Genomic DNA, 12,556 nt, shown 5'->3' with positions numbered 1-12,556 from the left:
ATGCGATGTAGTTTGTGTTGTTTTTCTTACAGTATGACTGAATGGTGTCTCAGTTGTTGCAACTAATACCAGACGTGATGCACACATCCCTGTGAAGGAGTTCATACAGCACATAGTTTTTGAGCAACCAAATGAAACATATTGACACTGTCCTTTGCTAAAATATGGCTTTTGTTAGGGATGAGCTCTTAATTTGTTCTTAAGAAGTTAACAAAGACACCAGTAACAATAGTGCACAGGAAAGCTGAATGAGTGAACTGACAGCATCCAAGCAAATGTATGATAATATTCACTTGTTTAGTTTCTGTTGCTTTGAATTTGAGCATGCAGTACACCTAAACCCAAATTCTGTACCTTGCCTATTGAATGCAAATGTGTCACATGACAGTGTTGTCATTCCGCCAGAACAAACTTCTTTGAAACAAGCAAATCATTTTCTAACATGTTTTGCCCAAAATAACTTCAAACACACACACACACACACACACACACACACACACACACACACTTGCGACTCTACAACATTTACACAACATTGTAAGTTTGAAGTATGCAAAATCCAATGTCACTGAAAGATAAACACTAGAACTTCAAACAAGAAAATGACAGCTGATAAATACACTCGTAGTGTTGTGCCACAGTCACCTGCTTGAACACTACTACATGAGGCGACAGTTTGTGTGTGCCCCAGTTGCTGACCACTATGGTACGGCAAGGGAACTCTAGAATATACCATTCTGACCTTGCAGCCATGAGATGTTTTGCAGAATTGTTTCCAGAACTTGTCGCTATTACTGGTGGGCTAGAAACTAAAGTGAATTATTTTTGAGGTTCCATCAGACAGATAACTTTAGCAGACTGCTGAAATGTGGTTTAAGAAATACATAACTGTATGCACTCAAAAGCACGACTTCGTGTCTATTTTGTGGCATTTACCACTTGACGAAAAGCTCATAAAGCACTGTAACAGCTAAAGGAAACAACAGTTACTACAGACATTTCTGCGCCTAACAGTGTTGGCACATTGCGTATATGGCCAACATAGATGGGGCGGCCAGATTTACTGGCCACCTCAAGTGAATGACTGACTGTCTCTGCAGCAGACATGTTTCATGTCTAAGATTGTACCTAACATCACACGATAAAGATGAACACTTTAACACACAAAAAACCACTACACAGAAGCAATGGGTGCAGAACATGCTACTCGGGCCAACAACAGTGAGCCCTATACATGCTGACCAGTTAGTAGTCCAGTAGGGGATAGAGACTTGTCATTGGTTTTACTTGGACAATGGTGTCATGTATCCCTCCATCAGGCCAAATTACCAAAGTCACAAGTAATTTGAATCGCACCACTTCTACAAGACCAAATTAGTATTTATCAAAGATTAACTGCAGTCCATTTCCTGTAAGAATAAAACCCCGATTACAATGAGCATTGATATTTGTCAGTCACCTAACGGGAACCTTCTGTTGTGGAATCTCGATAATTAATGGAAGGAATGGGCAGTAAGCTTTACATTTACTTCTTTCTTGAATTTATGGGTGTTCTCACCATCTCTTCAGAGTAAGACATCTACTGAATTCTAGATGATGTGGTACATCTACGTGTAGCTTTTTTGGTCTTGCATTCCATAAATTACAACACTGCGTAGACTGCTTTTCAAATACTATCAAGGAATAAATGTACTGGACAGTTAACATAAGAGTTCCAAAGCCTCTTAAGAGATCTTGGGGTTATTTGCTTTACACCATATTCTTCTAGCTCACTTTTACTACCTAATTTAACAATATTGATTTCAATGCTGTTGTCAGAAGGGCAACAAGGAGAGGAAATACATGACATATGCTAACATACTAGTCTTCAAGTAAACACTGGAAGAGTTATTAATGCAAAATATGATTCTTCGTTAGTTTATTGATTTCATATTGGCTTATTTAGCTTAACCACCAACAACTTTTACACAAAGTGATTTCATTTAACACATGACCATTATTTTCTAACATGGTAAAACTAGGTCAGTTTTTATTGACTTGATACTGTGTACTAAAAATCAATCTCTCATTACAACATAGATGGTACACTGTGAAACAGTTGCAGGACTGTTTTAATAGAGTGCCATGTGCTTGCTGTGTTGCCTGTTTAGTAGGTTAATGCAGAGCATTGTGTAAGAAGCATGGCTGCCCACTGCCAACACTGCAATATGTGAATCATAAATTTATGTCAATCACAGTACAGTCATCAATAGAAACACTTAAAGAAGAAAATACTAATCCTACTTTCCAGCACTTTTCTGTTCCTTCTTCAGCGAGCAAAGAAGAACCGATTCGGCAAAGTTGGAAAATAGGGGATGGTCACTCACACTAAACTGAGATGGACAAATATGTTGAGAGGATGAGGAAAGGCAACGATAAAGGACTTAACAGATTCTGTTTCTGCTACCACAGTGAGAACATTTTCTCTTACTAGCACCCCAGGCTGATCCAAACCTCAATATGCCACTCTGTCCACATCCCCTAATGCTTGCAAATTGTGAGATTCCCACAACAGTGAGAGACCAATGTTATCATCATTTTATCACTAATAGATTGTATATCTATACCTAGTAAAGCTGACATCAAATGAATTCGCAATGCCTGTTCTTTCAGACATGCAGAAGTAGAATAAGAACAGTTTTGATATATAATGTGAACAAATGTATGCTGATCAATTTCACGCACAAATTAATGAACCTCATCCAAGGACAGTACATATGAAGATCAATATGCTGTATGAGCTGAAAGACTTAAAATCATAAACACAAAAGATTCCCAAATTTTGGAGACCATGTGCAATGTAACATTTGTGTATGCACATTAATCAAATTCTTGTTTTGAAAATTTAAGGTACTTCCTTTATCTGTCCCCTTGTTGGAGATACACTTCAAGGGTTCAAGTATCAAGGCCATCATACTGATGTGTCTTTACACTTCACAAGCCAATATAGCAAACAAAAATACAACAATATTTGCACATTCTGAAGTTACAAATCATTTTATTGCATTATTTCATATAAATACTGTCGGTAGCTGTGTACAGTAACGTGCAATTTACAGACTACAGCACAATTTCCAATGAGTCAGTACGCAAGTTTCCTTTCTTGTTAAGGGAAGACGGTGGCAGTCTTGCACTGATATTTTTGTAAATCCATATCTTTGCCATTTTTTGTTCAATCTCATTGAAATTTTGCACACTTATGTAGAGAGATCAAATATTTTTTTTAAAAAATTCAGAATTTTAATAATCTAATGCAGTGAGATAATTTTGAATTTTTTTATTGCATTATTATTTTAAGGTACACTTTTTCATAATTTCAAGGCAAATTTTTTAATGGTAAAATAATCTACACTAATAGGTGTACAATTAAGTGCAGTAACTTTTTGGTAAATTAATGCTACTATTTTCTGTGATATTTTGGATTCGAACATTTTTTACAAGCAAACTTTTCAATATATTATCAACCACAAAACTGTGTATAATATTTCGATTAAAATTTTGTTCCACTTAAATATTGCTTCAAAGTAAAAGAATAGGCGTGCCAAATTTCATTGAAATCCTTCCAGTAGTTTCTGATATATATATGTTCCTGAAAGCATAAAACCTTAAGTTGCAGAAAAATCATTTTAAAGTTTGGGTGGAAAAAAAAAAAAAAAAAAAATATGTATCATACCTTAGCTAAAACTGCCCATATCCATTTCTTCATCATCATCATCATCATCCTCTACAGCTCTTTTAGCTTCTCTGCTTCTTTGCCTAGCAATTTTTTGTATGTTCTAAACTGGAGTCTCCACCTTCGCGATTCTTTGCTTATTGATGATGTGCAGTATCTGCTCAGTGAAGACTCCAGGTGTAAAGCCCAACTTGCTGAGGATGTGAAGTCTTGCCACATTCCCATCATTAAACACGGTTGCAGCTTTCAAAGCGGTAATCTTCACCACCAAATTGGAAACAAACAGTCTTTGGACATCTTTTCCATATAAGAGCATTGAAACTTATTTGGGTTCTGTGTTTTCCCACGCAGACATTTTTCTAGTAGTTCTGGTGAAGCCAGTGCTCTAAAAGTTGGTTTAATGGCCATTGAAACCTCATAAGGAAGGTTATTTTTATGGCTATAAGCTTCCCCACTTTCCTTACTTTTCAAAAATTTGCACCATTCATTCATTAGAAGAGAGGGCATGTTGACGTGTAGTGTCTGTCGACAAGTAATGAAACCAAATGGCCCATACTGCTTTCCTCATACTGTCCCAAGCTTGTGAGGTTACTTCTAATTGCAGCACCATAATAGACTTGTAGGCTGTCAATTCTCTTCTTTGTTAGTCTGTTTTTACCTCCCAGTGGCTTCCCATCCTCTAGTAGCTTGCCTTTATTGTTTGCAACAAGTCTTCGGAGTCGTCCACCCATCCTCTTCTGAATATGGCCTAAGCACTCCAGTTTCTCAATAGTGCACTCCAGTTTCTCAATAGTTCAATCTTTTCCATAGGGCTGCCTTTCAACTACATTCTTGAAAGCACTAGTCTCCATTTCCTAAATACTGTACGTATCTTACTCCATACATTTGCAAAGATCTATGGAAAATGGATTTCATACCTGCAGCTTCCATCCCACTACCGGAGCCTGCATAATTTCTGCTACAAACAGCTTTATGGGCTTCTTGCCATTCTGTTTCTTTACCTGCATCAATATATTTCTCGTGCAAGGAACACGCAGAACAATATTTAGACATCACCTCCAAGTCTAATACTTTTCCAGTGTCGACACTAATGATTGTTGAAACTCCATGCAGTGAAGTATGCCTCCTCTTCATCCAGGAACTGTCACAGGAAACTGCTATATTGTTGCTATTAGTTGCTTCACAATTTTCTTGAATTGCCCCCAGGACTGCCATTTTCATGCTCTCTTCACTTACTTCTGCAATTGCATTGAGGAGAGCAGTATTCATTGCAGAAAATTTTAGGGGAGGACCAAGCATGTTCATAATACCACATAAAAGGTTTCCACAATCTCTTCCAATCCCTATACATCTTAGTCCATAAGCACATCTCATTGGCTTCATAGATCCTATTACTGACCTTTGATGTCTTTTATGGTGTGTCAGCATCACAGTTTTGACACAAAATGTGCAATGTGCAAATCAAACCACCTCTCTTTCCATCATCAACCAAATCCACATTTCCTCCACAAACAGTGCACTTGCAGGCTTTTCTAAGTGCTTCTGCCACCATTTACAGATCCACAATTCTGAAACCTGTATTTCTGTCAGGATTTGTTTCTTTTGACACAATCCCTGTCCCAAGTTTTATTTTAGATGCGCTTGGAGACAAGCTAATGTTTACATCTGCAGGTCCGACCCTGACCTCAATGCCAGTTTTTCACTTTATGTTGGAAATATGGGACTTACTTTATATTTTAAATACTTTACCAGGCCTAGGCATTGTAAAAAGGATCAACAGATTCAATTTTACACAATAAATCAAGCATCACTCGAATTCCACTGAACAGCACAAACTTGTTTACAATGCTCCACAGCCTTCTATACCACACTGATTGAACCAGAAAATGGCTCCACAGCCTTCTTTACAACACTGCTGTTATGTATACAAAAAAAAAAAAAAAAAAAAAAAAAAAAAAATCACAGCCTTCTAAAGCTATATTTTCTAGGTTCACAGGCCAAATTCTGCAATAAAATTTTTCCTCCCTTTGGCACATAGAAAAGTGGGCTTGGCGCATTACACTGCTTAGGGTTTTAATTTTTTTATGCCATTTGTAGTTCGAATTTCAAGGAAAAATTCTGGGATAATAATCTCAATTATATTTACTATCAAATAAGCAAATAAAAATAATTTGTAAATTTTTCATTATTTCTGCCACCGTCTCCCCTTAAGTGTCAACCCACACCTGAATCGTTCATTTGGGCTTCTAAATACAGCAATAAAACCAGATTTACTCAAATTCTTAAATTATCTAGTATCTCAATATTAAGTATATGACATGATCCATTTGATAGGCTACTTGTCAAACATTTGAGTCTCCTACAACTAATAAGTACAGTGGTACATATTTTGTGAACACTTTCAGAGGAAGCTTCTAAGTGAACATTACAACAATGCACATCTGATGAGATCGGATGAATTACTGAAATTAATGAAACTAAGAATTGTTTAACATATGCTAGATTAAAACCACATATGTTTAAGGTGTGACAATTTAACAATCCAAAAGATAAAAACTGTATTAAAACTTTATTACAAAATTGTGATTACAAAAATAACATTCAGTCTTTAATTCTACAAAGTTTTTACAGAAAATGTCACTGGTTAACAAAATTGCAGTAAGCAAAGCTTAAAATATTCTGACAATACTGTACAAAAAATTATATATTTTATAAAATTCAGAAATCACATGCACTGTGCAGTTATACAATTTGCAAAAATTATCACAGTTTCTAAAAACCTGCAGATGGCTGACATTTACAAATAACTTACTTTTCCCACTTGGATACAAGAGGGGGAACAGTTTACATACACACATCACACTTTAAGGAACTGTGTTTGTAGCAATTGCAATTGGCCACATAACGGGCCCCTTAATAATTATATCCTCAAGGCATTCTTTCAACTTAATGAAAGTTTTCTTGAACTCTAGGCCACAACCTTTTGAAAGCCTGAAATCCAAAAGTGTATTACCGTCCATCACCATCACATTTGCTTTGAAAACAAGCTGCATCTTTCTCTTGTCAACAGTTGTTATGGTCACCTGACAACAAAAAGACAGATGCAAGAAAAAATTGTACAAGAGGAAATAGAAATTAACAAATGTTTAAGCCCAACAACTGCCTGCTTAACATTTGTGCTTTCATTCAAACAGAAGGCAGTACACTGACATGAAAATCTATAAAATTAACTGAATCCTTAAGAGGTGGACTATACAGAGCTGCTATAAACGAATCTTGTTTACAAAGCTCTATTTTCCAAGTCATTACATACACAAATATGATTGATGCCAGATTAGAACCATAAAATCCATCAAAGTTTGCATTTTGCACTGTGCAAGTGTTCTAAGAGTGCCTCTTTGGTAACATGCAACACGTTAAAGCAGTAAAACCAAATGTGCACTTTCAGTCAAACATAATGTGTAAGCATTACAATACACAACTTGACACTGTGCGATACGTTTTGAAACTCTTCACGGTGGACTGTTTCTGTCATTTCACTCTTGGTGTATCAATGAATCAGTGGCATCATCAACATCACAGTCACTCATTTTAACTTAACACATTACTTTAAAAGCTCTAAAATTTCCTCTTCACGAAGAACTATGCATGAAGAACTACAGTTGAATCTAATTTGTGTGTGTATCAAGGGGGGTGAGGGTGGGGAGGGGGGGAACACTACTTTTAACTCAGAATTACTTAGAAGTCAGATATAGATACAGTAATACCGGTCATATTTTTCACACATTTAAACTCTGCGAACAGTGGAGACAGTACACTATTAAAAGAAAAAACAATATTATTTGATCCTACTTTAAAGAAAGTAGATACTTTATTGCAATTTGGCACTTTGCAATGTACAAACAACAAAGATACCGCATTAAAGAAAAAATACGATTACGGTATCTGTAACTTGATCCTGCTTCAAAGAAATCAGATAATTTGGCTCTTTCCACTTTCTGTGCATTAAGTGCACACATCTCATTTTGCTAACTTATTACCAAATACCGTATTTACTCGAATCTAAGCCGCACCTGAAAAATGAGACTCTAAATCACGGGGAGGGGGGGGAGGGGGGGACCCAAATCTAAGCCACAAGCCACCCATGAAATTTGAGACTCTAAATTCAAGGGGAGAGTAAAGTTTTAGGCCGCATCTCCAAATCGAAACAAAGTTGGTCCATTGCAATATGAGAGACAAATTAGGTCGAATGAATGACGATACACCTACAGTAGTTTGGTTCGAGTCGTAAGCTTAGCAGTAAAGCTTTACCAGGTAGCCATTGCTATGCGTCAGGCGCTCCGTCCGTATTTATACGGGTACCCTTCCTTTTTCACGTGCTTCGTCTGGTTTGAATTGATTGATTATTTTTCTTTGATCTGATAAGCGCAGTTTTCTTTGTTATAGGTGTTTACGTCACTCTAAGCTGAAAATGCATTACTGTACTGTGTCATGCATTGTTTGTCGCATTCTGATAGTGCGTGTTTATGGCCTGTCGCCGCTCGTGGCATGGCTTGCTTTTGTGCGTGCTACCGCAGCTTACAATTAAAAAAAAGAGAGAGGAATTGTCTCATTAGCGAAACAATGGCAGGAGACTGCTATTTGTTGTTACTTACACTGCTGCTTTCTTTGATAATGATCCAACAAGAACCAAATAATAGATTGCGTATGATAGATGATGATCTGAACAAAAATTTAGCGAAAAAATTCATCCGTTTGGAAATCTTTGCAGGCGCCTCTTTAGTACATTACATTCTTCACAGAAATTAGAGTCATCTTAGATTTAAAAATCTAGTCAATTGCCGTGCTTCATTTTTGACTGTATCACTGTTAAGCATAAGAATAATACGAATATAAACATGACATGATATGTATATTCTTCCGCGTTTGCTGTTGTCCCACTCTAGTTTCGTAGTTTATTAGGCAGACAGGATTTAAATGAGATAGCAGCAAACACGAAACAATACATGGCAAAATGCTTATATTCGTATTATTCTTATGTGGACGAGAATACTGCATGTGATTCACAATTTATAAAAGTTCCTATTAGCAACCATCTCGTCTCACAGATAGGAAAAAAATCCAGAATGTAGAGTTGGCCATATTGACAAAGATCCCAAACAGTCTTTCCAGTCGGGTTTTCGTAGTACACTGAAATGCTGCTACATTTGAAGATGAACAATACGGAATTTGTATTTACTTCGTTGTATAATGTATGAAAATGCAGTGGTCGAAACTCGGGGCGGAGAAAAAAGCTCGCCTTCCACTTTTTTTTTTTAAATTTACTGACGCAGAGGTTTTAGCGCCAGTATTTATCTTTGTGCCTACAAAGCATGCCTGTGTAGCGCTACCTATATTCGACGGCAGAAATAAGTTATGGCGACACCCACCAACATTTTTCAGAACTTCCGCTTGCTTTGCATTCGATTCTAAGCCGCAGGCGGTTTTTTGGATTACAAAAACCGGAAAAGAAGTGCGGCTTAGATTCGAGTAAATATGGTACAGTGCTTTTTCACCACAACTCTTTACACCAATGGAACAGCTGCAGACAACAACAGCACTTAGCAAAATTGGCGCATTTGGGGAACAGAACATTCACATTTTGCAACTGAGAAGTCTCTTCACCCTCAAAAGGTGTGTGTGTGTGTGTAGTGTGCAATGTCCAGTCACGAAGAAAACTGGTGCAATATTCCTTGATAGCATGGTGACTACCAAACAGTACGTGAATGTTTTGGAATATGATTTCATCCCCATTATCCGAAATGATCCTGATTTCGACAAGATGTGGTTCGTGCAAGATGAAGTCTGGCCCCATTGAAGCAGGAGAATGATGTCCTGCAGGAGGACTTTGGGGACCACATTCTAGCTCTGGAGTACCAACAGGCCACTGGCATGGGCCTTGATTGGCTGCCTTATTCTCCAGATCTGAAAACATACGGCTCCCTTGTGTGGGGCTATATTAAAGACAAAGTGTACAGCAATAACCCCAAAACCATTGTCGAGTTGAAAACAGCCAGTCAGGAGGTCACCAAGAGCATTGATGTTCTGTCACTTTAGTGTGTCATCCACAATTTCTGCTATTCGTCTGCGCCGCATCATCGCCAATGATGGCAAAAATATCGAACATGTCATAACCTAAATCTGAACATCTGCAGCGATGTTTGCGTGCTGAATAAAATGTGTACACACCATATTTAGTAACCAATTTACTTTTTTTCATATAGTTCAATAAATGTCACCCTGAATGATAATTTTCAAGCACAAGGTAATGCCAAAACATTTAAAAATACTGCTAGGTGGTGGCCACATGCATGACAAGAGTTGGACGGATGAGGCTGGTATGAAATTATGGATTAACAGGGTGTGGGAGAGAAGGAAAGGTTCTTTACTGAAGAAGAGTTCTCTTCTTGTGCTAGATCAGTTTAGTAGGCATTTGAAAAAAAAATCTGAAAGAGAAATTGAGATGGAAATACAGAGCATCCTGTTATTCTGGAGAACTGACTTCACAACTGCAACCTCTTGATGTCTCGACAACCATTTAAAGTGTATATGAGAGAGGACTGGAACAATTGAAAGATGGATGAAACTAAACATGAATTCATGCCGAAGTGAGCTTTAAAACTACATAGAATTAAACAAGTGTGTCAGTAGATAGAACAGTAATGGCCTAGACAGAGAGAAGTGCAGTGTAAGTAACAGTCTCAACAGAAGTGAAGACCACCTTATATATGAAGAGAACAACAATGACGGAGGAGGAGGAGGAGGAGGAGGAGGAGGAGGAAGAAGAAGAAGAAGAAGAAGAAGCTCAGATGATTTTTCACAATTTTGAAAGTCAGTTCGGTTTTATAAACAAAGAATTTTTTAAAAATTTAGCTTTGCAATCCAATAATAAAAATGGTAAAAATATTACTTTAAAATTTTTACTGACAAAACTTAACACATGAAAAAGAATTACGCTGAACAGAGTTACATGTATGCTTGGTTCAATTGTAGGCATTTCGTGGCTAGAAACTTTAATGTATTCATTCTCTGAACATAACCGCTACAGTTCGACACTTCAGTTAATACAGGCTTCCCTAGGACAGCAGTACTATGCAGCACTGATGCCTAGTACAGTAATATCTGAGAATGGAACACGCAAGATCTACGAAAAATTGTGCCAAATGAGGCTTGGCATTGGAGAAGATAATGAAACCTTCAATGCTGAAAACCTCTTGCTGCTGTGGTGGAAAGGGTTAGGAACAGTGCCCCATTATCTTCACCACTTTGCCCAATTCAGTGCTGCAGAAGTTCCTCATTTAGGTGGCAACAAACATTGACACTACAATGAGAGGGGTGGGGGGTGCCTCATCTTGTTGAAAGACGAAATTCTCGGAACAGTCAGTTGTGGAAACCACCACAGCAACATTGCAAGATAAGAGGTACCCATCAAAAATCGTCTCACAGAAAAAAAGGCCCATACAGCTTCGCCTGTGACATTGCATAGGGAAGACCAACATTCTGTTAATACGGTTTATGTGGTACAATTTCGTATCCATTTTCAGATACCAACACTTACAAATCATGGTGGTAACTTTTCCAGATAAATGGAAGGATGATTCGTCACTGGATATCAGCTTGGATGCAAAATGATCATCCTAATGCAAAACTAAATGTGTCACCAGCCATAATCAACCAATTTTAGTTGTTACATGAGGTGCAGTATGTACTGTTTGAAATCTTACAGCCACTGCAAAATCTTCCCTTCAGTTTCCTATGGCATTCCAAGTTTGTGGTTTGCACAGACAGTACCTTTTTTTTTAACCATGTACTAAGCTTACCCTCAACCTCTCCACAGTTGCATCTGGAGCACTTATTGACAAGTACTTATTGACAAGTACTTTTCAGTTTACTGAGACAACCAATGTCCCTAAATTGTTGATTCCAATGCACGAGTTTTTCCCCCCCCCCCCCCTGTGATTCTTTTGTATGCATCTCACATATTCCAATACAAAGTTCATTCCTTGCTTAAATGCCATTTTTATCAAGGCACCACAGTCTTTAAACCCAGCTAGTGGACACAATGCAAACTCTGTGGGTTTACTGTTCTATTCCTGCATCAGACAAATGCAAACACACAATATTTTGGGAATTAAACAACTCTGAAAACAAATGACTCATTTATAGTAGCCCTTTATTATGAAAAATAGTCCCAAAATATAACTCAATCTTAGTAGCATTCTATGGTCATCCAAACATTGCTTTCAAATTCAGATCTTTTAAAACCATACACAATATGAGATTAAGAGCTAACAATCAAGTCTTTTAGTATTTTGAAAGTAGTAGTTGCTTACACACACAGAATCTCCTCAGCATTAATGAGCTTAAGTGTACTCTGTGCCTGAAAATCCCCCCCCCCTCTCTCCCCCAACAGGATGGCTACCATGCTGGGTTTTAAATGTAATGCAACAACAGGAACGAAGGGTGTCAGAGTGGAAGAGCACAGAGCCAGAACATACACCACAGTGAGCACTTCTGTAAAGTTTATGGCAGGTCAAACCCAACAATGGGGACCATATAATCAATAATGGAAGGTGAAGATAGTGCCGGGAGTGAAACTAGAAATCAAGACCAAAATTGTGAGCAAAGTCCCAGCAAAAAAGGCATCAAAAGGATCATCCAACAGAAAGTAAAACTGAGGCAGAGAAGCCCGAATGAGGTTTGCAGAAGAAAGACTAAGCAATGGTGCAGAGGCTGGAGCTTCGTGGTAGCCAAGCATGTACGCACTAAAGACTGGCAAGCCCCCTAGCGGGTCACTGATAGTAA

General features: G+C 37.8%; 1 protein-coding gene across 2 annotated transcripts in view; it reads right to left on the bottom strand.

The window, feature by feature from the left end:
* Window positions 1-6,311: 6,311 nt before the first annotated feature.
* LOC124619229 (serine/threonine-protein kinase grp) overlaps window positions 6,312-12,556 on the bottom strand; it is a 96,769-nt gene continuing 90,524 nt past the window's right edge. For both annotated transcript variants that reach the window (XM_047145470.1, XM_047145469.1), the window contains one exon: window positions 6,312-6,795. In XM_047145470.1, the coding sequence (XP_047001426.1) occupies window positions 6,577-6,795 (219 nt within the window). In that variant the 3' untranslated portion in view covers window positions 6,312-6,576. The remainder of the gene's footprint in view (window positions 6,796-12,556) is intronic.

This window comes from Schistocerca americana, chromosome 6 (genome assembly GCF_021461395.2).
Source record: "Schistocerca americana isolate TAMUIC-IGC-003095 chromosome 6, iqSchAmer2.1, whole genome shotgun sequence".
NCBI lineage: Eukaryota > Metazoa > Arthropoda > Insecta > Orthoptera > Acrididae > Schistocerca > Schistocerca americana.
This window is presented reverse-complemented; position numbering and strand designations above follow the sequence as displayed.